Source organism: Balaenoptera borealis, assembly GCF_965194805.1.
Source record: "Balaenoptera borealis genome assembly, chromosome: 10".
NCBI lineage: Eukaryota > Metazoa > Chordata > Mammalia > Artiodactyla > Balaenopteridae > Balaenoptera > Balaenoptera borealis.
In genome coordinates, this window is record NC_138874.1 from 83672006 (window position 1) to 83698035 (window position 26030).

Sequence of the window (26030 nt, forward strand, 5' to 3'; positions counted from 1 at the left end):
CAAGAAACAGCAAAATAGCAGTCGCGGGGGAAGGGAAGAGACAGTGGGGATTGCGGGGGGGGGGGGGGTACAAACAAACAAGCGAAACAGAAGAGAAACCCCCAGGAGAAAGGGATTGTGGAAGCTGAAAAAATGGAAATTTTCCACAAAAGAAGTCCAAAATAATATGCAAGATCGGGGAAAAACTTTCAAGAGTTCTTTTCAGTGTAATAATGAAATTCAGATCAGGAAATCCATTCTTTAAGAAAGACGATAAGCAGAGCCGCTCGACGTCAGCAAAACCCACCACAAAGATGGCGGTGGGACGAAGCCCCCCTCTCCTCCCGAAGCTGGAGGCTTTCGCCTCACATTTCCCACAAACCCCTCCGCGCCGCCCCGCTCGCCGAAACCTGCCCGGCCCTCTACGACCGCTGCGCACGCGCAGCGTGACGTCACGTGCGCTCCCAGGGCTCAGAGGAGCTGGCAGGAGGGGCCTTGCCAGCTTCCGCCTCCGCGTCGCTTCGGGGGTCGAAAGGCGGGTTCGCGGTGCCTCCGCCGCCGCCGCGGGGCAGCCGGGGTCGCGAGGCCGAGCGAGGGGCGCGCGGCGGCGCGGCCATGGGACTGCGCCGAGCCCGGTGACAGCAGGGATCCGAGCGGCCCGGGCCCTGAGCGCTTCTCCTCCCGGGGGCCTCGCCCTCCTGCTCGCGGGGCCGGGGCTCCTGCTGCCGTTGCTGGCGCTGCTGCTGGCGGCGGCGGCGGCCAGGATCATGTCGGGCCGCCGCTGCGCTGGCGGGGGCGCGGCCTGCGCGGGCGCGGCGGCCGAGGCCGTGGAACCGGCCGCCCGGGAGCTGTTCGAGGCGTGCCGCAACGGGGACGTGGAGCGAGTCAAGAGGCTGGTGACGCCAGAGAAGGTGAACAGCCGCGACACGGCGGGGAGGAAGTCCACCCCGCTCCACTTCGCCGCAGGTAACCGGGGCCAGCGCCACCTCGCCTCGCCCCCAGACCCCACCTGCGCACCCCGGCTCGCAGGCCCGAAACCAGACACAGTGCTCCTCTGCCCCCGGCCTTCCCCCCTGGGACTCCGGTCCTGGTCATCTCGATGTCGTCTAGTGGGGACTGAGGAGTCCCCTAGGGGACTAGGGGACGAGTGTGCCGCACTCACTGGAAGCTGTGGGTTTTTTTGTTTGTTTGGGCTTTTTTGCTTTGTTTTGTATCGACAATACCTGTACCAACTTCCGGTCTTACTACCCTAAAAGGCCTCTACATACTAGAAAGAGTAGGGAGGTAGTAGGCCTTGTGAGTTAAAGGCCAGTTATCTCCAAAATCTGTCGTTCTTGCACGTTCCACTATAACTCTTAAAAAGCCTTTGGGTTACGTTCTTAATGCTTTTGTAAAATGCAGGGATGTGATTTAGGAGCAGCAGCTTAATTGATCATTGACACATTAGCGTTAGTAGGTGTACCTGGGTAGCAGTCATTAGCAAGTTTTCTGGAGACTAGAACTGGAAAGAGTCAAGTTTGGGAGAATTGATACCTGACTTAGGTTGTGTGCGAGCGGGTAATCTCTGCCAGACTCGTACAAATTGGGGTGGAAAGTAGAAGAATGCGAGGAAAGATGGTGCAGGTACTCTAGCTTGTACCTAGAATTTAAATTGGGGCTAACCTCGCCTCATTCTGAGATTTAGATCGTTTGAATTACGTTTTTTTTTTAAATTTACATCTTATTTCTATAAAACATTTATACTTTTCACTTTGAGGAAGGATCGTGATTACCTGTATCAAGTGAGCCATGCGCAATTGAGAGTGGGAATAGAGTCTCATACTTCCGATAATGCTGGTTTTTCACTTCGTGCGTTACATGATTGTTTAAAATATTTTTTTGCAAAAGCAGAAGAGTATGTTTTAAAGCACTCTGGTTTTTTTGGAGTAGGAATGATGAGCAGAGGGGCATAAGAAAGATTTCCTTGTTCACAGACATTGCTTTTACACTTTCTACCCATGGGAGATTTGTTTGTTTTAACCTGTACCTGTTTTAAAATGTAAATACTACTGGGAGGTATGCTTTCTCCATCAATTACAAATTTGTTGGGTTCCCATTGAGGAGCCTTTTAAGGGAGAAGGTTTGGGGGACCGTCGGTGGGAGAACTAGAAACAGCCTGTGGGCAGCAGAAAGGGAAGGGTGAAGAATACCAAAGTCTAATCTTCTGTTTAGCCATTTTGCCTAAAATTTTTGATGATCAGTGCTGCCTGTCCTCAGCTAATTTGGATTGTCCTGCTTGTCCGTGTAAAAGCATTTAAATAACTGATTTGGCAAACCATCATAACCAACGATATGTAATCCAAGGGGTAGTGTTACTTATATTCTGTTCACTTGATCTGTGGGATAAAAATAACCAAAGAAGATCTTAGTTGCTACCTTTCAAGAATTTGTTGCATTAATGAGTTCATATCTGAAAATAGTAATATTTAGAGGCTTAAGATTATGGATTAGCTTCTTATTGACCTTTTTCCTCCCAACCATCCCACCCTGAGTTCTGTCCCAACATTGCAAAGTACTTTTTACATAGATTTCATGTGGTTTGTTTAGACTGAAATGGAAAACTTATTTTAGGAACCAACTTACCTCTCACAATTTACCCAAATTATCAGGTACAGGTTATAAGCTTAAGAAGTCAAGGTATAAAAGAAAGTAATAAAATAAAAATTACTAATAGTCTGCATTAAATCAGAGCTTTAAAGCCCTGCATTTAAACTCAGGTGTATTAGAAACTTTTTTTTAATTAGCTTGGTAAATTCAATCTAAATTATTATTAGATTAATGAGAGAGAACCTGTTTTCTTAATTTTTAAATAAGTGCATCCAGCTGCATTTTTCTTAATATGTGGAGAATATATTTTATAAACTCTTCGTAGGTGGTGAGTTATTCGTTATGTTAATATGCATGTAAGCAAGTTATTGGAAGCTCAGTGTAGGTGGGACTTTGTAACTGCCTGACCAAGCAGTTTCTTGTGTTTGTACATTATAGGGTAAGCTATGGGAGGGAAATTTTTTTTTAAGCCGATTAAAGCTTGGAGGTTTTATTGGGGGGTAGGGTAGACATGATTTTGTCCTTTTGTTTGGATTTCCAAGGAACAGGAACGAAAAGTAAAATGAATCACGATAGAAAAGATTAGAAAAAATTTGGTGTGTCTTTTCATCTAAAATATTTAGTTCAGTTAAAGGAATAATCAATTGCCAGTCCTAGAGGAGTTAAGTTCTTCTATCAAATGAAAAAAGTAATCAACATAAACAGGAACTTTTCTCCTATTATTGGTCTAGATTACATTTCTTAGATAAGCATGCTTTAAGAAGTCACTTCTTATGAGAAAAATTGTTCCCTCTTCAATCCCTCTGCCACCAGCCCCCTACCTACATCCCCCCCCCCACACACACACACACAGAGGATATGAATGAGTTTTTTGTGACACATTACAAAACTTGTAGAGGCAGGTTGGTGGTAGGAAGGCTACAGCTCTAATTTTGCTAAAAGCAATAGCATCTGAAATCCTTGACAGTATAATCCCCTAGAAAACAGCAGATCTCAGTAAAGGAGATTGCTTCTCTGAACTTATTTCTGAAAAATGAAGAGGGACAGAATCTTTGGGAGAAAGTCATCTTGTTGTCCATCATAGCCAAAGAAAGAAATACACAGTATTCTCAAGAATCTTAGAACTCGGGGGACTGGGCTGGGAGGAATAGAATTCCCTGGCTTGAGAATCTTAAATATTCTTCGGAGTGTGCAGAGAGGTATCATTCAGTAGAAAAATACGTAAAATAATTTATTAGGTTCAAGGAATTCAGGTATAGAGATGGTGGAAAGGAGATGATACATATGTATGTAGCTAGGGAATGACAAGTTTAGAAGGAACTTGCATTGTTAGAGTTCTAGTTAAACAAGGTAACATTTGTTTTGTTTTTGTAGTGTGTTGCTACTGTTCTGTATTTGTAGTATGCTACTCAGCCATATACATTGGACTAGTCAGACTTAACTTTATTATATTCAATTATGTGAATTGCATATAAGAGGGGTTTTTTGTTTGTTTGTTTGTTTTTCCCTGAAAGAGGGAAATGGAACTAGAGCATCTGGAACTTATTATACAAGCAACTGATATGAAAACTAGAGTTGCTTTTTCTAGAGATGAAAGAAGACTAAGGTTAAACAATGTTGCTATCTTCACATATGTGTAAGATAGCCAAGTAGAAAGTGAGAGGATATGACTCCTCTGGCCTTGGCAGTCAAAACTAGGGGCTAGTAGGTGAAAGGTTACAAGGAGTCAGACTGCCTTTAACAATCTATTCAACTGTGGGATTGGCTGGAAGTCTCCAAACAGTGGTTGGATTGGCATCTTTCAGAGATGTTGTAGAAAGGATTTCTGTATAGGGTAGGCAATTGGACCAGTAAGTCAGAATCTGACTGGTATGAGAAAGTGGAATGATTCTTCCAATTGAAGATTTTAACAACTCAGCTACCAAAGATATAATAGCTTTTGTGATTGCCATTGATATCCTTTCCCAAAATGGTGCTATTGAAGATCTCCAATAATGTTTCAAAAGCATTTCCTTCTTTTGGCTGTAGGTCACCGTCATAATTATGGGAGATGCGCAGAATGTACCCACATTTCTTACCTAGGGCTAGAATTATAGACTTTTGTTTCTAGGATTGGTTTTTGCTGTGGGTAATAATTAAATTCTGCATCAGTAGAAAACCACAGTATCAAATAAAAACCAGTCTATTTAAGAATTCAGAATTTTTTTTGACTTATCACATCTCCCAGTATATTATCAAGACTTGAGTTATACCTTTTTCCTCAGCACTTGATGGATTTAGAGGTAGGCAGTTGACTTCAGTAACAACCAGTCTGGAGTACTTGTGCAGTATTTCCGCATTCAGGTTGTCAGAATTTCATCACCCCAGAGGCCATGGCATCCTTTTCCAAGTTTCTCCCACTCTGACCAGATTATTTGTCCCAAGTTGAGCTAGGCAAAACCTTCTCCCATGTGTTCCTCATTCTCAAGAAATATACGTGGGAAGTACTTTTTCTGGATCTTAGTAAACTAAAGTTAATAGTGAATGAGAAGTATAAAATGATATCCCTTAAAAAAATCTGACGAGTCCTGGCTGTGTAAGTCAAGCTGAAGGCTGCTTGATTATACATTGCCATCTCCTAGGCCACAGGAGCCTTCTCTGTTTCATGGCATTTGTTGACATTTTCTGTTTCTGAATGTTTCCTTCTGGCAAAGCCCTACATGACACCAGCCTACTTTTAGGTTGGCAAGACATCACTGTCATTTCATATTGGACCAGCTGCATCATCAATGGCCCATTCCACCTTTGGACTGTAAAAAGGGGGAGGTGGTGGCTCTCAATGAAACTTCCTAAGAGTCTAAGTTGGTTTCTCTGTAGTGACTTGCAGTGCTTCACAGCTTTCTGGAAGCCATTCAGATGAAAGCATGTTTCCAGTAGAACAGCAAAATATGATACTGTTAACAATAGTCATCGTTGGCAGGACAGTTCCTGGGACTGCTGAAACTGATGGCGTCTAGATTGTAATGAAATTTGACAGAAGAGAAATTGAATAGACTACTTTTCTCAGTCATCACAAATCATTAACTTCATATTTTCTGTGGAGGTCGTTTGCTTACTGTTCCAACAAAGTATTAGCCATGCACCAAACAAATGCTTATCAAGTCCTCCTATATACCAGGTACTGGCCTTGTCCAGTAAACAGAAATGAACAGGGGACAATGCCTGCCATTAAGTAACACAGTTTATTGATCAGCAAATTTACTTTCAAAATAAGCCTGTTTTGTTTCACTGTCAGTGCTTTATAGTGGATTCAAACTCAGTGTATGATTTCATCAGGATTTTCATGTTTGAAGATGAGTGCTATTCCATAATTATAAAATAAACCACAGTGTATCCTGAGCAGCCATGAGTGCTAACTGTAGGCTTCTGATTCCTTTATAAAGAAATCCTTAGGATATGAAGATTGGCATGACTCTAAGGATATGCCTATTAATGTTTCACCTGGCCAGTGAGAGCATGAACAGAATATACCTTGCAAAACTATTTTTTCTTCAAGAAATGAGTACTTAACAGAAGTGCTTTGAACTATTCTTGACACCATAAGAATGGGGATTTTATCAGGAATTAGCCCTCAGAGATTGGGAAGCCATTTAAAGCTAAGGTTTCACCAAACTTCCAAAAGTAGAAGATTTTAAAATTTGAAATAGCTACCTGCTGACCCCCTCTAAATAATTCCTTTCATGTCAAGAAGTGGCTTCAAACATTCAAAATCTCAGACTCTTATCTACTGTCTCAGGATAGCAGCATGACCTCTGCGCACATATTGTATAGTCCTTACACTGTGACTTGGAAAACATGCTGATCTGTCAGTCAGTCTCCAGATGGGTGTCAGACCTCTTAACAGCTAGGAAATCATGTTGATACAGTTATTGAAGTAGAAGTCATCTGTGTCTTGGACTGTTGGTAACTATGTAGATAAAATCACCTTAACCCTTTCTCCCCGTGTCTCCTCCCTAGCTAGAACTGCAATTTCAGTGTTTAGTCAGACACATCAGTATCGATTCTCTCTCTTCACCTCTGGTTTGAGGCAGCCCTCTTCTCTTCTCAATGGTATTTTAACAAAAGGCTACACTTGACCTTTCTTCAGCTTGATCACGGATCCTTTAGAACAGATATCTTCCTGATTGACACTATCTGTTGTAACAACTAGATGTTCTACTACACCTATTTCTATGCCCACCTCACACTCCTTTTTTGGGAAGTTACTCTGTGAGTTGCCATTTTGGCTACTTCAGATGTGTCGATTACCACTGAAGAAATAGTGATCCTTCTCAAAGTGCTTGGGTACATCAAGTAACTCTCCAAAGAAAGAGGTACCTTTACTAATTTTTCTTTATTTTGATTCCTTTTCTCTTACTCTCCAACCTAAGTCTTTTTAAAAAGCTTTTCTTCCAGGTGGGTGCTGCGTGGCTGGGATAGCAGAGCCATTGACTGGGGCAGCTGTGGGTGGCTCACTTGGGAGGACAGTGTGATCAACAGTACCCAGGCTGTGGTAAGGAAGATTCAGGCCAGAGCATAGTGGCAGCAGATTTGGCCTTTCCCTCCTTGAAATTTTCCCTCGTGGCTTCTGCAGTGCCATTCTTTCTTAGTTTTATTTCTCAGTCTCCTTTTCTCATACCGTGATATATTAATTCAGCAAATATCAACAAATTGCTATGTGCCATGCAGTGTGAAGGACACTGGGGAAGTAATGATGAACTAAGATAGACATTGATCCTCCTTTTACGGAACTTGAGAGTCCAGGAGATAAGTACTAAACAGTAATTACAAGTTTTTAATAAGTGCCAGAGGATACTGCTGTGAACAACAAAGACAGAAACTCCTGTGTTTTTTTCTGAAGTTTGCATTCTAGTGAAGGAGAGGGGAAAACCAACTGAATTGAATGTGGGTGTGCAGAATGGTCTGCTGTAGGTAGAATGCTCAGGGATGGCCTTCTTAAGGTGGAGACATTTAAACAGATTAGACAATGAGTAGAAATGAGGGATGCAAAGAGCAAGGGAGGGAGTCCAAGCAGACAGGCAGCACGTACCACTGAAGTAAGGTTGGCATACTTGATGAACTGAAAGAAAGCTGGATCACAGCTCAGAAAGGGAAGAGTGGTATGAAATGAAGTTTGAGAAGGCGGTAACGGCCAGTTCATGCAGCAGACCTTGTAGGCCGCGGGAGTGTGATTGAATTTTATTCTAAGCAGCAGTGGGAAGCCAGTGAACTATTTTCAACAGGGGTATGATATGATGATTGTCTTTAAAAGATCTCTGGGGACAGGGTAGAAATGAGAGGCCCAATTAAGGAGACCTTTGCAATAGTTCAGGCTGGAGACAGTGGGTTGGGGCAGTGTCGGTGGAATGAAGAGAAGTTAGGGAGCATGTTGAATCTGAGATGCCTTTGAAATACCGAGGTGGAGATATGTCCAGTAAACAGTCTGGAATTCAGGTGAAAAGTCTAGACCGGAGATTTAAATTTGCGGGTTGTGTATCTATGTGGTGCTTAAAGCCATAGGAGAAGATGTGATCATCTAAGAGGGAAAAGAGGGTAGAGAACTGAGTCTTGAGGAATCCTGGCATTAAAAATTGGGTGGAATAAGCAAGAAACCCCCAGGGAAGTAGGACATGTCCAAAACTTGAATTCCTCATCTTTTGCCATGAACCTATTTTGTCTGCAGCCTTCCCCATCTGAGTTGATGCCAACTCCACCACTCCATTTCTTAGTCCGAAAACCTTGAGTCATCCATGACTCCTCTCGCCCCCACCCTCTCTTAACCTCCTCACTCTTACCCTCACCCCACGTCCAATCTGTGAGCAAACTGTGCAGGGTCTACCTTCAGAGTACCCAGAATCTGTTACGTAATATTCTGACAAGTTCCACCACATTATGGTCCAAACCACCATAATCTCTCATCTACTTCTATCCTAAACCCCCTTAAATCTAGTCTCAACACAACAGCCAGAGGATACTTTTCAAATATAAGTCATATCATGTAATTTACCAGCTCAGAACCCTGCAGTGACACTCCCTTTTTCCCCACAGTAAAAAAGCCAGTTCTTACAGTGGTCCTCAAGCCTCTCTAGCTGGTCCTCATTACTTCTAACCTCATCTCCTGCTATGGTACCGCTTTCTCACTTGGCTCCATTTACTCTGGGCTTCTAACTGTTGGTCAGTAGGGCTAACACTCTCTCTTTCAGGTCTTTGATCAAATGTCACCATCTCAGTAAGGCCTACGATGACCTCCCTGTTCCACTTTATGACCCCCTCCATACACACACCCTGATCACTTCTTATTCTACTCTTTTTCTAATTACCTTTTTTTAAAAAATATTTATTTATTTATGTATTTGGCTACGCCAGATCTTCATTGCAGCACACGGTATCTTTGGTTGCAGCATGCGGGCTCTTAGTTGCAGCATGCATGTGGGATCTAGTTCCCTGACCAGGGGTCGAACCTGGGCCCCCTGCATTGGGAGCGTGGCGTTTTAATCACTGGACCACCAAGAAAGTCTCCCTCTAATTACCTTCTAACGTACTCATTTTGTACATTTGTTGTTCATCTCCTCCAGCTCCATAGAAGTTCCTCAAAGGCGGAGATTTGGTCTGTTTTGTATACTAGTATGTCCCAGGCACCCAGAAAAGCGTCCATTACATGGTTGATATTGCCTGATCATTTGTTAAATGAACAGATGAGACAAGGAAAACCCAGGATGTGTGATGTCATGGAAACTTGGAGAGATGTTTCACAAGGGAGGGAGTAGTCAGTTGTCGAATGTTGCTGAGAGGTCTAGTCAGATGAGGACAGACATGTGTCTTTTGGGTTTGACAACATGGAGATTGTAAGTGGCCTTGATGAAAGCAGTTGTAAGGAAGAAGCCAGATGGATTTGGGAGAAGAATAAATGAGAGAATTGGTGACAATCCTTAGAGGTTTGAATATGCAAGGGAGCAGAGAAATGGAAAAGTAAATTCAGGGAGAATGTTTTTAATAAAATGGAAGATATAGAACATGTTTACATACTGCTGGGAATGATCTGGTAGAGAGGGAGAGACTGATGTGAGTGGGAAGACCTTGAGAAGGTGAGCAAGGACTTAGTGTAAGGGTGAGAAGGGATTGATCTTTGATAGAAAATACACTTCTTTCAACAAAACAGAAAATTAGTAGTGCTCTCTAGTCAACTTCAGTCATTTTCTTGCATGGCTTCAAACACCATCTTTATGGTCAGGACTTCAAAATGTCAGTTGCTAACTCATACTAATTTCCTTAGTTCAAAATCCACAGAACCTTCTACTTACTGGGCATTTGTTCCTGAAACTAAGCATTTCCAAAAACAAATAATCTTATCTCACAAAACATCCTGTTTTACTTTGTGTCTCAGACATCTGATAGTCATCTCTTTTCCCCAAATTAAAGAAGTTGCCAGATACTGTCAGTTTTCTCTTCTGTCTTTAGTTACTCCTGGCAACATTGTATGCAGTAGCAAAAGATTAGACACAACCTAACTATTCATGAGAAAGGAACTTGTTAAATTTTGGTCCTTGCAGTCAATAAAATGTGTGCTGATAGGAGTTGATTTCTAGCATGTTATTAGTTTTTTTTTTTTTTAAGGAAGATGCAAAACAGGGTTTTAAAATATACAGTATATTAGTAGGTATTTGCTTGTCCTTCAGTGACCATTGATGTGTTATATAGCAGTATTTTTCATACTGTTTCTACACGATGCCTCTGGAATAGGGGGATAATTTCCTTTGGGTCTTTGTGAAGGAGAAGGCAGCAGATTCAACCTGAATAGTATTATTTTAAACTGAATTCAGTTAATTTGCAACTTTATGAGTGCCAGCTATGTACCAGGCATTGGGTATCTTTGCAGCGAACAAGACACATATTGGAATTTTATGTAGGATTTCATTAGAAAATGCTAACTCAAAAAGGCTTGTGCGCCCCCATGTTCACTGCAGCATTATTTTTCTTTCTTTTTTTCTTTCTTTTTTTTTAATTGAAGTATAGTTAATTTATAATGTGTTAGTTTCTGGTTATTGCAAAGTGATTCAGTTTTATATATGTGTGTGTGTGTGTGTATATGTATATAGATTCTTTTTCATATTCTTTGCATTGTGTTTATTACAACGTATTGAATTAAGTTCCCTGTGCTATACAGTAGGACCTTGTTATTTATCTGTTTTATACGTAGTAGTTTGTATCTGCTAATCACAAACTCCTAATCTGTCTCACACACACACACACACACACACACCCCATTTCCCCTTTGGTAACCATAAGCTTGTTTTCTATGTCTGTGAGTCTGTTTGTGTTTTATAAATAAGTTCATTTGTATCATATTTTAGATTCCACATATAAGTGATATCATATGGTATTTGTCTTATCCATTCATCTGTCCATGGACATTTAGGTTGCTTCCATGTCTTGGCTGTTGTAAATAGTGCCACTGCAACATTATTTACAATAGCCAAGACATGGGAAAAAACTTAAGTGTCTATCAAGGGATGAATGGATAAAGAAACTGAGGTGTATATACACAATGGAATATAGTTCAGCTGTAAAAAAAAAAAAAAAAAAAAAAAAAAAATCTTCCATTTGCAGCAACATGAATGGACTTTGAGGGCATTATGTTATGTGAAATTAAGTCCTGGGGATGAAATGTACAGCATGATGACTATAGTTAATAATACTGTATTATATATTTGAAAGTTGCTAAGAGAATAGATCTTAAAAGTTCTCATCACAAGAAAAAAAAATTTTAACTATGCGTGGTGATAGATGTTAACTAGACGTATTGTGGTGTCCATTTTGCAGTATATACAAATACCAAATCATTATGTTGTGCACTTGAAACTAATATTACCTTAAATATCAATTATATCTCAATTTTTTTAAAGACAAAAAAAATTGCATTAAATCTATTGCCTGAAAGCAGCTTGAAAAACACTAGTCTATAGGACAAAATCCATACACCACCTTAGTGTGGCTTGTAAGGTTCTTCCTCATCTGGCTTCTGCCTACTTGGGCATTCTGTGTCCTGGCCACTATGAATGATTAGCTCTTTAACACTTCGATGCCTGTGTACATTTTATTTCTTCTGCTTCAACTGCAGTGCTCTTTCCTTGCTTAGATTTTTCCCACTCCCTATCTCTTTTCTCTTCACCTCACTTCTCTCCTCTCATTTTCCTAATGATCCCTTCATTTTTCTGTAAGCCTTCAGCTCACATGTCATCACTGGACTCTCCTTTGGGATAGTCCTTCCTGTTCTTTGCTTTCCCCCAGCTGGGTAGTCTCTTCTTTGAGTTCTCGTAGCATTTTCTATATACCTCTTTTATGACAGTGATAGTATATTGGGATTACTGTTTCTCCACATCCTAAATTGTAAACTCTTTGAGGGTAGGGAGAATCAGAGATCGAGAATAGGGAGTATCAGAGACACCCACCTCTGTGACCTAGAGCTTAGAATATTTAAACAAAACAAAACAAAACAGTTAATCTCTTCAGTCATCTAACTCTTCCCTCAGTTGCAGCCAGGCCAGCCTCAGACATACACCTTGGAAAGATTGTATGTCGTTGCTTTCTCATTCAACTCCACTCTGGTCTTCTTAGAAGGACTACATTCAGGCTTGCTGGTTTTAAGAATATTCTGATAAAATTTCAGATGAATGTAAAGGTCTTTTCTCTCTCTCCCAATACACAGGTATATCTCCCCATCTGCTTTAATACATGCCTAAAATCCTTTTCTTTTCACTATTAGCTGTAAGAAGATTTTAGGTGCTGTTATGTGGGAATGGTAAAAGATTGAAACTCATTGGTACTAAATCTATTAACCAGTATAAATGAGTTGTCAGACTTTTTTGGTTTTTTTCCTTATGGGGGCAGTTGCAGCAGAACTGTGGGACATGGGTTTCTAAAGAAGGCCTCCTGCCTAGGCAGAAGTTGCTTGTGTTGTGCAAGTGGCAAAGTAGGGGCTCCTTTGAAGACACCTCATATCACACTTCTGCCTAGTATCACCTCTCTCTATCTTCACTACATAGACAAATACAAACATTTTTGTTGCTGTCTTATAGTCCCCCAGTTCAATAGAAACATTTTATGAGATACATGTGGGAAAGGGATTCTAGCAAGAGTTGGTTAATATATACTTTGAATACTTGAAAATGTCTGCACACAGAATATGCAGAACTCGTTATTTGCGATTAGGAATGCTGTTGTAGAGTGGGAAATGTTTGAACTTTGGGCTTTCAGTCACTAATTTCATAACCTTCCTCTGAAGTTAGTAGTAGTACTACCTAATGCATTGAAGAGACCCTTTGACCTTCTCATTAAGATTAGTTAGTGATATATTTCATCAATGAATTCTTGAATCTGTTACTGTTTTGCATCCAGAAACATTTTAGCATGGCTTATACTTATTGATTCTAATTTGATATATTTCCTTTGGAGAACTTAAATGTGTATAATTTGTTTTCTTCTAGGTTTCGGACGGAAAGATGTAGTTGAATATTTGCTTCAGAATGGTGCAAATGTCCAAGCACGTGATGATGGGGGGCTTATTCCTCTTCATAATGCATGCTCTTTTGGTCATGCTGAAGTAGTCAATCTCCTCTTGCGACATGGTGCAGACCCAAATGCTCGTGATAATTGGAATTATACTCCTCTCCATGAAGCTGCAATTAAAGGAAAGATTGATGTTTGCATTGGTAAGACTGTTTACATTCCAGAATTTTTCTGAAATAGTTTGTAACTATTCTGAATCTTAATTGAATTCATTTGTTAATGTGATCAAATTCTGCCAGGCTGAATTTAAATATTTAAGAACATTTCGTGATTAATCCAACCACTGTTTACTGAGTGTCTTTTTGTATGTGGTACTGAGCTTAAATATCTTAGAGAATAGAGTAGTACAGAATTTCTCTTCTCTAGAAATATGGATTCTCTTGGGAATAACACACACACAAAGAACCAGATGAAGGCATGGTGGAAGTGAACAGAGTGTTAGAGGATAATGAGTGCAGTGACTGGGCTGGAGTTGAGTCACTCCTTCCGGAGTCTTCCCAGGAAGTACTGGGGAGAAAGGTCAGAAAGGTAGGTAGTGACTTCTTTATAAGGAGCTTTGGATGCCAGGGTAAGGAGCTTGATATTGTTACGTAGATAGTTTGGAATCATTGATAACTTTTAAGGAGGGGACAGTGTGGTGAGAGCAATATATTTTAGAAGGAGTGATCTGGTAGAGGACTGAGTAGAAGGGATGGCATTAGGGAGACTAGCTAGGAAGCTATAGAATAATGCAGATGAGAAATGATGAAGGCATGAACTCTAGGGTGGTTGTAGGAGAGTAGAAATGGCAGGATAAGTAAAGAAGCATTTGAAGGAAAAACTGTCAGTCATTTAGGATACTTTAATGAATGAAATAGGATTTGCCTAACAGATTGATCACTGACAGAAAATTATACGTGAGAAGGCTGCTTATTTGAGAATTGTCATTAACCCGGTATTGACTTTTCTGAGCTTAACAGAGTCAGAGATTTTGGACTGCTACCTTACCTCTATTTCCTGATGCAAAACAGGGACACTGGAAATCCTTCAGACAGATAGAAAACCAGTTCTGTGCACTAGGAAAAGTCTAGGGGCTCTATGCTAGACTTAAATTGTTCTTTCTCTCTCTCCCACCCCCTCCACCAACCCAAATCACTTTATACTGAAGTCATGAGCTTAGTTTAAATTAGGTTAGGTAATTTATAAAGATAAGAAAAGGATTACCTAGTAACCTCTGTCCAGTTCTCCTTTCCTGTGTGTTATCTTTTTTTGATTGTTTTTGTACTTTGTGTTATCTGCCCTCTGCTCAGAATCCTTTTCGGGTACCTGAGTTTCAGGCATATAAATAATTCGCTTTAATAATGTAGGGTTTTCCAAATATAGTTATAGATCTGCACTGTCCAGTATGGTAGTTGAAGACTTGTAATGTGGCTAGTTCAAATTGTGATGTACTGTAAGGGGAAAACACATACCAGATTTCAAAGATTAGTACAAAGAAAAGGAATGCAAAATATCTCAATTTTATATTGCTTACAATATAAATGTAAATATTGAAATGACAATATTTGGGGTATATTGGATTAAATAAAATATGTTAAAATTAACCTGTTTCTTTTTTATTTTTATAATCTGGCTGCTAGAAAATTTTAAATTACATATGTGGCTCACATTTTATTTCTATTGGACATCACTGTTAGAGATAGGAGTACAGTGGAATGAACATTAACCCTGTAAAGGAACAGGAGCTGAGCTTCCCTTTCTGCATGTATTTGCCTGTCTTTCCCCAGCTCCCTATTTATAGAGTGTGATGGAATATCTTTATGTAACCAAATAACAGTATGGACAGAGTATAGCACAAGTCTTTTTATGCTTCTTGGATTGTAATGTAGCAGTTTTGATTGGGGGTTTGTTAACTCTACAGAGTGGTTTTTTCTTTTTCTTTCTTTCTTTTTTTTTTTAATCCCGCAGATCCCTATTCCTGGGCTATTCACAGCTTTAGAAATTTCATTTTTGTTATTATAGAGTAATCTTTCTAGGCAGTGTTTATTTGGTATGAGAAAACAGAAAACAAGCTTTCGAGTAAACTTGCCTTTTAGTTCTTTATCTGTCCTTAGTCACTTGTTTAGCAAAGGAAAATCTGACATTGAGCTTAGGGGAGATAAATGTGTCTAATACATTAAATAATGGAATATTTTATATATTCTTATCTTTAAAATATAACATTTACCATTACTATCAGGATATAAAAAGTCTTTAAATTACTTTGAGACTTCTGGACCAGAATTTTTGAGAAAATGATTTATTAAAATCAAATTGTCACAATTACCATCTTGAAAGGTAGTGTTGCTGTTTTTCAGTGCTCTTACAGCATGGAGCTGAGCCAACCATTCGAAATACAGATGGAAGGACAGCATTGGATTTAGCAGACCCATCCGCCAAAGCAGTGCTGACTGGTAAGTCTACATACTCTCTTCGGGTTTTCTGGGAAGAATATAAAGAAGGAGCTTGCTAGGTAGACACTCAGTTAATGAACTCAATGAGATTTTTTTAATAGTATCAGTTCAGTTGCTATTCTTTTTTGCATCTGAACAGTTGACATTTGATTCTTGTCTAAGGAAGGTAAAGTTTTGTTTTGTTTTGTTTTTTTAATGAGCTTTTAAATTTGTGATTCCTGCCTTATTGGGGGCAGGGGTGGTAGATAATTGTGTGTTAGTAATCATTCTCTTGCTTTTCTAAACAGAGGATTCTGGGCACATCAATTTCAGTACCATGAAGAGTGACAATTATTGTGTTCTACTGGAACATATTCATGTGCTTGGAACATATTAAGATATATAATAAGGCTGTGGTCCCTAGGTTTAGGTTTATTTTAGACTGTCAGGCTTTTTTGAGTGGTAGTATCTACTTCACATATTTTCTCCCTTATCAGAGTATTTCCTCTGAAGCAACTCTCTGCCATATTATTTTTTTGGATTCTTATCTACCGTGTGATCACCATTAGAATTATGTCTAATAGTCAAGAGCTTGAGGGGCTCTGCTGTGAGCTTTTGTGCTTGGGCTTTGTGATATTTCTTCTGGTATTACTGAGAAAATTTAGACTAGTCCCCCAAAAGAGTTGTAGAAAAGTGAGCTATTGTAACCAACAATTCAGTGTTCATTTTCTCCTTCCCTATTCCACGCTATTCCCTATTTTTACCTTTTTAAAAAATCTTGGGGCTCAAAAGAAGCCTTGCACAGCAATCAATATACAATTCATATTGTGGACACCAGTTAGGATTTTGTTTAAGCAAATAAACACTTATGTTAATTTAAATTGTATCGATTTTAAAGTTTTTGCCTGTATTCATTTGTAAATATAAAGGCTATAGGCATAAGGGGTTTATTTAGTCCTGTTTTTGTGTATATATATATATATATATTTTTTTTTAATTTTATTTATTTATTTTTGGCTGCGTTGGATCTTCATTGCTGCGTGCGGGCTTTTCTTTGGTTACAGCGAGTAGTGGCTACTCTTCGTTGCAGTACATGGGCTTCTCATTGCAGTGGCTTCTCTTGTTGCGGAGTGTGGGCTCTAGGCACATGGGCTTCAGTAGTTGTGGCTCTCAGGGTCTAGAGAGCAGGCTCAGTAGTTGTGGCGCACGGGCTTAGTTGCTCCGTGGCATGTGGGATCTTCCCGGACCAGGGCTCGAACCCATGTCCCCTTCATTGGCAGGCGGATTCTTAACCACTGCGCTACCAGGGAAGCCCTATTTGTATATATTTAAAGCAGCATTGTAATAAAACAATTGTAGTGTAGAAAAATCTTCTGGATTCATAAAAATGTTAATGATTATGTTCCATTGGTGATGCTGTAGAGTATCTTTTGTAATTTCTGTGATATTGTTATATTTTTATATTGGATTTTGTTTTGTTTTGATTTTGAATGAAGTTGTGAATGCATTTTGTCTGTTAAACAAATAACATTGGTTTTATGAAATTTGAGGAGTAAAAAAGAAATGGAAAAGGTTACCCATAACCTACCCCTAAGACAAACTTTGTTAAAATTTTGATTTATTTCTTTCTTGGCTTTCCTCTTTCTGTGCATATTGTTTTCATATAGTTGCGGTCATGTTTCATTATATAACATTGAATCTTTTTTTTTCACTTTCATAACAAAGGTATTCTGTCTTCATATAAATATTTTTAAACTGCACAGTATTCTGTTGATTATTTTCCATTTATTGGACATTTATTTCCAATTTTTCTACTTTAAATATAGTTCACTGAGCATCTTTATGCATAAAACTGACATTACTTTTGTAATTAATTTTTTTTTAATTTCTGCTTTTTATTGTTTCCCTAATTCACAGGTGAATATAAGAAAGATGAACTCTTGGAAAGTGCCAGGTGTGTACTAGTGTTATAAACATGTACCATAAACATTTTACCATTTAATTTTTAATTTTTTAATTTTATTTTATTTTTACAATAAGCAAACTCTAAAAGAGAATGAATTTATTTTTAGTGGTCACATACATGTCTCCAGATAGGATCTGATCAAGAATACAAATTGCTAATACATTTTTTTGTATGCTAGGAGTGGCAATGAGGAAAAAATGATGGCTCTGCTTACACCATTAAATGTCAACTGCCATGCAAGTGATGGCAGAAAGGTACTTCCTTTTGCAACTAAGTTTGTGTGCATCTCCTGGTAACATGAAATCGTGTTTATCTTTTAACTTAAAACATTTGACGAAAATGCTGATATTTTCTTTTAAGCAATAATTTGGATTAATTCTTATCCTTAGTAAAACTTTGTTAATAATAAACATTTTGGTAGCTTCCTATTTGCAATAGTGAACTTATAAACTTTTATACTATGCCTTCGGTATAAATGTTGGATTTTGTAAAACCAGATTATTACTGTTATTTAGACAGTGAAGTTATAAAGGTTTTTCTGGATTTCTGGTTTTATATTTGGATTTTTCATGCATATTTTTTAGCTATTGAATTTCATTAATTTGTCTGTTTAACATTTCAGTCAACTCCATTGCATTTGGCAGCAGGTTACAACAGAGTAAAGATAGTACAGCTATTGTTGCAACATGGAGCTGATGTTCATGCTAAAGATAAAGGGTAAATACGCATTTAAACAAAAAGGATTTTTTAAATGTTATTGTCCTTATGATAATCTCTGTAATCTTGTAAAAATCATATTTTTTACTAAACAGCATAAAACATTTATTGAGCTTTTGTAATATTCAGATTGCTCTGAGAGCATAGGGAATTATAAAACCTTAAGGCCACCACCCATAGGGCTTACACTGTACTCTAGGAGGCATGAAAAGATACCTAGCAGTATACGTTCTCTACTAAGTGTGAGGTGATAAATAGAAAGGGATAGCACTTACAGGAGTTCTTAGGAGGGAATGCTCAGTGCTGGCTGCAGTGGTTGAGAAATCCTTCAGGAGGAGGTGATACTTGACCTGGACTTAGTTCAAGAAAGCAGAGAGTTTAGGAAACATCACTCTGTGCAAGAGAATTGATGTGAGGGAAGGTGCTACAACAGATACTGCAGCATATCTTAAGAAACAATGACTAGACCAACGTGGCTGAAGCCTATGATTAATATAGGGGAGAAGTAAAGGTTAGGGTTGGAGAAATAGGTAAGAACCAGCTTTTAAAGAACTTGGTATTCTAGCCTAAGGAATTCAAGCTTGATTCTGTGAGCCACAATAGCTGTTGAAGTATCTTAAGCAAGGGGAATGATTCTTCTAAAAGAGGAGTTTTATGAAAAGAGGAGTTTTAGGAAACACACTCTGGCAGCAATGTGTAGGGTAGATTGAAGAAGGAGGCTAGAGGCAAAAAGAGCAGTTAGGAGAGTGAGCATTGTAGGGGTTCAGGCGTAATGAGATCTTCAATAGTAGTGGCAGAGGAAATGGAAATAAAAAGGCACAGATGCAAGAGATATTACAGTGTAAGAATGGTTAAGGTTTGTTGAATATCTGGATGTGATGAGGGAGAATAGTAGAGATTATTACATTTCATATTCTGAAGCTGAATGAGTGAGACCCAATGATACACATACTGAAATCCAGTAGAGAAAATTAATTACTTTGGAGCGGGAAAACATTGCATTCACTTTTAGAAGTCTTGGTTTTATGAGATGATGATGGGAACTCGGGTAGAGGTAGCTAGTAGATAGTTGGGAATGAAATTGGTGCTCAGGTAAGTAAGAAATCATAATCAAAATGGTGAGGAAAGCCATGAGCCTCTACAGAGAGGACTGATAGAACCAAAAACTAAGCCTTGGGTGGCCATCACTCAGCGGTGGCCATCCCTCAACAGCGACCATCATGATGATGTCTGTGGTGATTAGTGAGTGATTCCCAAGGAGGAGCAGCTTACAGATACAATTCAGGATTTTAAGGTTCTGCTGTACCTTCCTGTATAGAAAGTTCTTCCTCCATTGCCGTCATAAAGGAATTGGGTTTTATATTAAGGAATATAGCAATTTACTTTACAGAATCTTTAAAAAAAAAAGTTTCAAAGAAGAGCCAGTGTTTGAGCTCTGAGTTTGGAAAAGATGTGTAGAAGTCAGAAGGGAGGGAAATCTATCCCATTACACGCAGGGGGTACTATAGAGCTCAGGGAACTTTAAGTGGTTTAGCATACCGTTATCGAAGGGTAAGGCTAGAGAGTCAGATCATTGCATGCCAGGCTAAACCGTTGGAACCATCATTTGAAAGCAAGGAAGTAGCAGTGAAGGACATGAAAACGAGGACTAACCATATCAGATTTACCTTTTAGAAAAATCTGGCTGTAGCTTGGAGGCTAAATTGAAGTGGGGCCCATTTCAGTAGTACAGGGAGGAATAAACAAGGCCCAAACTAAGGGGATGGCAGTAACAGTGGGGGCAGGGGTGGGGGGGGTGGATTTGAAAGAGACTTGGGCGTTAGAATTGTTAGGACTTAGGGTTCAAATAGATATTATTAAGTTTTATAAACTTTTGTTAGAAGGTCACATAAGCTATTTGCTAGTTAAATTTGCATAAATTTAATTAAAATTAAAGAAACTAAAGCCTAGGGAATCTGTAATAACACAGGGTTTTCCCCCTTCTCGTATTGTAGTGATCTGGTGCCCCTGCACAATGCCTGTTCCTATGGTCATTATGAAGTAACTGAACTTCTGGTCAAGGTTAGTTCTTGTATACTTTTCTTATATAAAATTACTTGAAATACATAGTATGTATGTCTTCTTTGTGTTTTTAGTGCTTGGTGGATATAGAAGGAGTATTTTTTTTTTATTATTATTTTTTTAATTTAATTTATTTATTTATGGCTGCGTTGGGTTTTCGTTTCTGTGCCAGGGCTTTCTCTAGTTGCGGCAAGCAGGGGCCACTCTTCATCGCGGTGCGCGGGCCTCTCACTATCGTGGCCTCTCTTGTTGCAGAGCACAGGCTCCAGACGCGCAGGCTCAGTAATTGTGGCTCACGGGCCCAGTTGCTCCGCGGCATGTGGGGTCTTCCCGGACCAGGGCTCGAACCCGTGTCCCCTGCATTGGCAGGCGGATTCTTAACCACTGCACCACCAGGGAAGCCCCAGCAGGTGGATTCTTAACTGCTGCGCCACCAGGGAAGTCCCCAGTAAAAACAAACTTGATACAACAACATGAGTGAATCTCAGAAACGTTGTGTGAAAGAAGCTAGCCACAAAAGTACATACTGTGCTATTCTACTTTTAGGAAATTCAGGGACACGTAATTCTAATATATAGTGCTAACAGTCAGAATGGGGGCAGGAATTGTCTATAAAAGGAGCATGAGGGAACATTCTGGGGTGATGAAAGCATCCTCTATCTTGAATTGGGTGATGGTCTCATGGATATATACATTTGTCAAAACTCATCAAACTGTATACTTAAGAACTGTGCATTTTACCATATGTACATTATATCTCAGGAAAGGAAAAAATAGTTATTGGAAAAGATGCAGGTTAAATGTAAAGCTTCATTTTTAACTGTTTTTAACAATAAAAGTTAAATAGGCACTTGTGGGTAGGCCTAGCAACCACTGACTGTTCTTCTGTGGGAAAAATTACTCTTTCTGAAGTAATTGGTCTGAAAAGTGACCTTTGGGAACATAACCTTTTTAAGCTTGCATGATGTTAAATTACACACTACTGATAACTCTAAATTCTCTTAAAAACTGAGCGCTAAATATATGCTTTACCCACCCTACCCGACCCCCAGCATGGTGCCTGCGTAAATGCAATGGACTTGTGGCAGTTCACTCCTCTTCATGAGGCAGCTTCCAAGAACAGAGTTGAAGTGTGTTCTCTTCTCCTAAGTTACGGCGCAGATCCAACACTGCTGAATTGTCACAATAAAAGTGCTATAGACTTGGCTCCCACACCACAGTTAAAAGAAAGATTAGCATGTAAGTATAAAATGATGACTGTTCATTCAGCTAAGCTCTTACATCAGTAAACTAACATTTTTTCTTTCTTGTTTGTTTTTTGGAAATTTTTGAATAATAAGGTATTTTCCTTAACCATGGGTATCTATTATTGTTCACACTAACATATTTAATCATTTGAAAGTTTTCTACTCATTTTGCTCTTAAGATGCTATGAAAAGAAAGTATATTTGTATTTGCTTTTTTCAAATCAAGTTAAATGCTTCTTGTGTGTGTTACTCTTATAGATGGTATGCTTTTGGAAAGCAAGAATTTGAGCTTTATTCCTATCTTTGATGTGACTTTCTTATTAGCTGCTATGAAGTTTTGAAGTGTTATTTGTAGGATTGCTGTCTTGTAAACATAGTCCCCAGATCTTACCATCTAATATTCTTTGGTATCTGGGCAATTCTGTGCTTTTCTGTCTATAACTGAAATAGATGTAGTGGTGAGAAATAGCCACGTATTTCAGATATAGTATTACTATACATAAATAGGAAACTTGTGTTAAGCTTGTATTATTCTGGAATAGTAAAAGATAATGGGTGGTTTCACAAGTCCGATGAATAATAGCGAGGAATCTTGAGAAAATGCCCTCTTCCATTTATTGATCAGTAGGTGGCTCTTAGAAATATCCTGCTAGTCTAGTCCCCAGTTCTCTGATGTGTGAGCAGAACCATCTGCTGCTGCTGTAACGTTAATATGGGAACTGTGATCACCTTTTCTTTTATTTCTTTACTGAGAAAAGTTCTGTGCTTTGGAAAATTCTCAGAACTCTCTGGTCTGGGAATATATAGCAATAATCCATATATCAGACCGAAATAGACCTTGAATAGGCCATGTTGTATACACATGGGAATGAATGAGGTCATAACTGAGGGGAGCTGGCATACCACTGTCGCCCTTTCCAAGGGTTATATTTGGAGAATATCTTTAGAGCTTCATTCTGGCTACTTGGTAGATAATTTTGAAAATAAGTTCAAGAAAAATACTGTGTCTGGCAAGTCCCATAAATTTGATAATTCTCATGCAGATTTAAATGCTTTTTCTTCATCTAGATGAATTTAAAGGCCACTCGTTGCTTCAAGCTGCACGGGAAGCTGATGTTACACGAATCAAAAAACATCTGTCTCTGGAAATGGTGAATTTTAAGCATCCTCAAACACATGAAACAGCATTGGTAATGTTTCAGATTTAAGTTTTTAAAATGAAATAACCAAAAACATGCTGAATTAATCATCATGTCTTACTTCTTTCGGTGATGCAGGATAACCAACATAATGTCCTACTTTTAATAACAGTATTGTTTTAAAAAGATGTGCTTTTTAAGAATTAATGCCTGCAGGTATATAAAGAAAAAATTTCAAACAATACAGAAAAATAGACAACCACATCCGCTCAAAATGCAGTACTGTTGTTCATTTGCACATCCTTCCAGACAAAAATTTTATTCACATACTGGCATGTATTATATGTGACTTTTCTATTATCATAAATCATATATATCATTTGCTTTTTTTAATTATAAAGAGCATAAATGTTTATGATTGAAAATTTGGAACCCACTGAAAAAGAAGATAATCTTGCCATCAAGATAAAAGCCACTGATTTTCCTTTTGGTATTGTAATTTTTTCAGAATTAGATCTAAAGTCTGTATATACCCCCTTTATACTGTGTGAGTAAAGTGTCTGTGTGAGTAGAGGCAGCTTGCCTGATAGAGGTAATGTCAGCTCTGTGGTGCTGTAACAAAGTAGATGAGAACTGGGCAGTCTTTGGAAAAGCAGTAAGAAAAGAATGGAAGCTAGTAGAGGTAAGTGGTGGAAGATAGGAAGGGGAATGTTGTGATCAGAGGCTACCTTAGAAGTAGAAATTTAAGGAACAAAGCTGTATGAGTTGCAGAATGTGCTTTTGGTGAGGGAAGATGACGCTACGTAAATTAATGTCTTTAGGGGCAGATTTAACTTGTAGTAGCTTTACTTACCTAATATCTTTTATGGTTAATTTTCTTCCTTATGCCATGGTATAAACTCTGAAGTTTTATGTAGAAACCTATCTATAAAACATTGTAGAACTTTTTGCTACTTTAAAAAAAAATCTGTGTTTAAAAAAAAATAGCAAAGTTGCAGACTAATAAGAAATGCCACTGCAAAATTTAAATCATAACAGTATCAAGATGGTACAGGGAAACTTGGAAAAACTGACATGGAAAATCTTCCAGTCTGAAAAGTTAATTCTACATGTTGTTTTCCTCTGAGCATTCTACTATTAAACCACTCATTTTTTTTATTAACCTTAAAATACAAGGAATTAACTGTTGGTAGATAGTTGTGTTGCAGAGACATTGTCTTCCAGGTTTCCAGAGATTACAGGCCCTGTCTGTAACAGGATGGGGCAGAAGAGTAAGGGTGCAATTTGAAATGGATGAGCTCAAGAATTCTTGGATATAAACTATTTTCCATTCTGTGTGCCATCCTGATAGATGTCCTGGGATGATTATTCAAAACATATCAAAAGAGCTGTGTTCACCAATTAGAAATGATTTTATTGAGGGCAAAGGAATGATTTTGGTGACAGCAACAACATCAAAGAATGAATCTGAAGCAAAGTCATGAAGATTAGATAAGCTTTATAATTAGCAATAGGTTAAAATCAGACACATTTCATATGTACTGTGTTTAGATGTGTGCACAAGTTAGCTTGACAGTTATCCAGAACTTTTATTCCATGAAATCTCAGGTTTCAGTTTTAACTTAACTTTCATGCATTAATTTAGTCGTTCACTCATTCTGACACCTATTGTGTATGGGTATAATCCTGGATGTTGGGGAGACAAAGATCTGGGACATGACCATGAGATACTTATTGGGTTTATAACTGGCAAATCCCTGCCTCCTATCTCCTTTTCTCCTTGGTACATCATAGACATAGATCCTGCAGCCTCCAACTCAGAGTATATAATTTTCTACCACTGATTTTACCAAACAAGTAATTCAAGGTCCTTATCCTGCTGGAGCAACTCATTGAGGAAGATATAAATACCACCCAGTTTGTCGGCTATTCCATCAGTGTTTTTCTAAGCAGAATCCAGAGCTGACAAGTGCTGTGTTATTTCTTCATGTAAAGAAATCCCAACCTTTGGGGTGTTTTATTAACCTTTAAAAAATAACATAAACACCATGCTCTTTGGGAACAGTTTTGAAATGACTGTTGGTCACAATTTAAGTTTTTCATTACAGCAGTAGTAGCTTTTTCAGAGATGTAGGACAACTATGAAGCTTAATCAAAATATTTAATAACATATCACTTGCTAAATAGGGTTTTCAGGCCCTGTCAGAATTTAGCAATCATTGCACATTCTTTGAAGAGCAAAGTTAAGTCAAAAATGAAACAAAGACATGAAATAACTTCTTAATTGTTCTTGATTGGAAACACGAAAGTTCTTAAAAATCAGTTATGTATAGTCCTTGATTAATGCTGCAATTTAAATTATCTAGCATTGTGCTGCCGCATCTCCATATCCCAAAAGAAAGCAAATATGTGAACTGTTGCTAAGAAAAGGAGCAAACATCAATGAAAAGACTAAAGAGTAAGTATGCTTTTAATAATTAAAAATTATTGACACTTTTATTTTTGGAAAATACATTCATTGTCCGGCTGACTTTTTCTCTTTAAGATTCTTGACTCCTCTACACGTTGCATCTGAGAAAGCTCATAACGATGTTGTCGAAGTAGTGGTGAAACATGAAGCAAAGGTATACTTCATTTTTGGTAATCTTTGGTAATCCAGTGAGTTTTCTATTTAGCAGATGAAATGCCTGACTTCCTAAGCTATTTACTCTTTCATAGGTATTTTTCCCTCAGAGTAGTCCTGCAGATACTTTTTCTATATCGTTTTGCTAGAAAGTCTGTGGATTTACTCAAGAAACATTATTCCTATATATCCTTCCTTCGCTCTTCCTTTTAACCACACCCCACTGGTCAAGTTATCCTTCTTTTTCTAACAATACACTCTTAAGAATATCCCCAGCCAGACATATTTATTCTGACCTATCATCTTTTCTGGGATTCTCTTCTGTTATCTTCTGTTGCTTGGTTACCATGGTAACTCCTGTTATTTACCCCAACCACAGTCTCTCTTACCCTCTGTTATTTCATAATTAAGCCAGAGATCATGGAACAGAAGGAAATAAATTAAGTAACTTGACTAAAAACATAGCTCCTCATATTGCGAAGTTCTGTAGTTGGCATTTGTACACAAAGCATTTTTTTAAAATCACAAAAGTCATTCATTCCAGAACATTCAGTAGAGAAATGTATTCTAAAATGTGGCATGTAAGATGGTTTTAAGGAATATCCCAAATGAACATTTTTGTAAGAGTTATAATTTTTATTAGGAGAATATTGGTTTCCTATTTGTAGAAACGGTATACTTAAGTTTAAAAGTCAAGGTGATTTCACTATGTTGGAC

At 38.5% G+C, this 26030-nt stretch overlaps 1 protein-coding gene across 5 annotated transcripts in view; it reads left to right on the plus strand.

Moving 5' to 3' along the window:
- The first annotated feature begins 413 nt into the window (after positions 1-413).
- TNKS2 (tankyrase 2) overlaps positions 414-26030 on the plus strand; it is a 62071-nt gene continuing 36454 nt past the window's right edge. For 2 of the 5 annotated variants that reach the window (XM_082339389.1, XM_082339392.1), the window contains exons 1-11: positions 415-945; positions 13068-13292; positions 15486-15581; positions 17478-17514; positions 17705-17780; positions 18149-18243; positions 20238-20304; positions 21357-21543; positions 22620-22741; positions 25057-25148; positions 25236-25314. In XM_082339389.1, coding sequence (XP_082195515.1) covers positions 747-945; positions 13068-13292; positions 15486-15581; positions 17478-17514; positions 17705-17780; positions 18149-18243; positions 20238-20304; positions 21357-21543; positions 22620-22741; positions 25057-25148; positions 25236-25314 — 1275 coding nt within the window. In that variant the 5' untranslated portion in view covers positions 415-746. Of the gene's footprint in view, positions 946-13067; positions 13293-15485; positions 15582-17477; positions 17515-17704; positions 17781-18148; positions 18244-20237; positions 20305-21356; positions 21544-22619; positions 22742-25056; positions 25149-25235; positions 25315-26030 lie in introns of all 5 variants that reach the window. The other 3 variants (XM_082339388.1, XM_082339390.1, XM_082339391.1) reach the window with 3 other exon arrangements.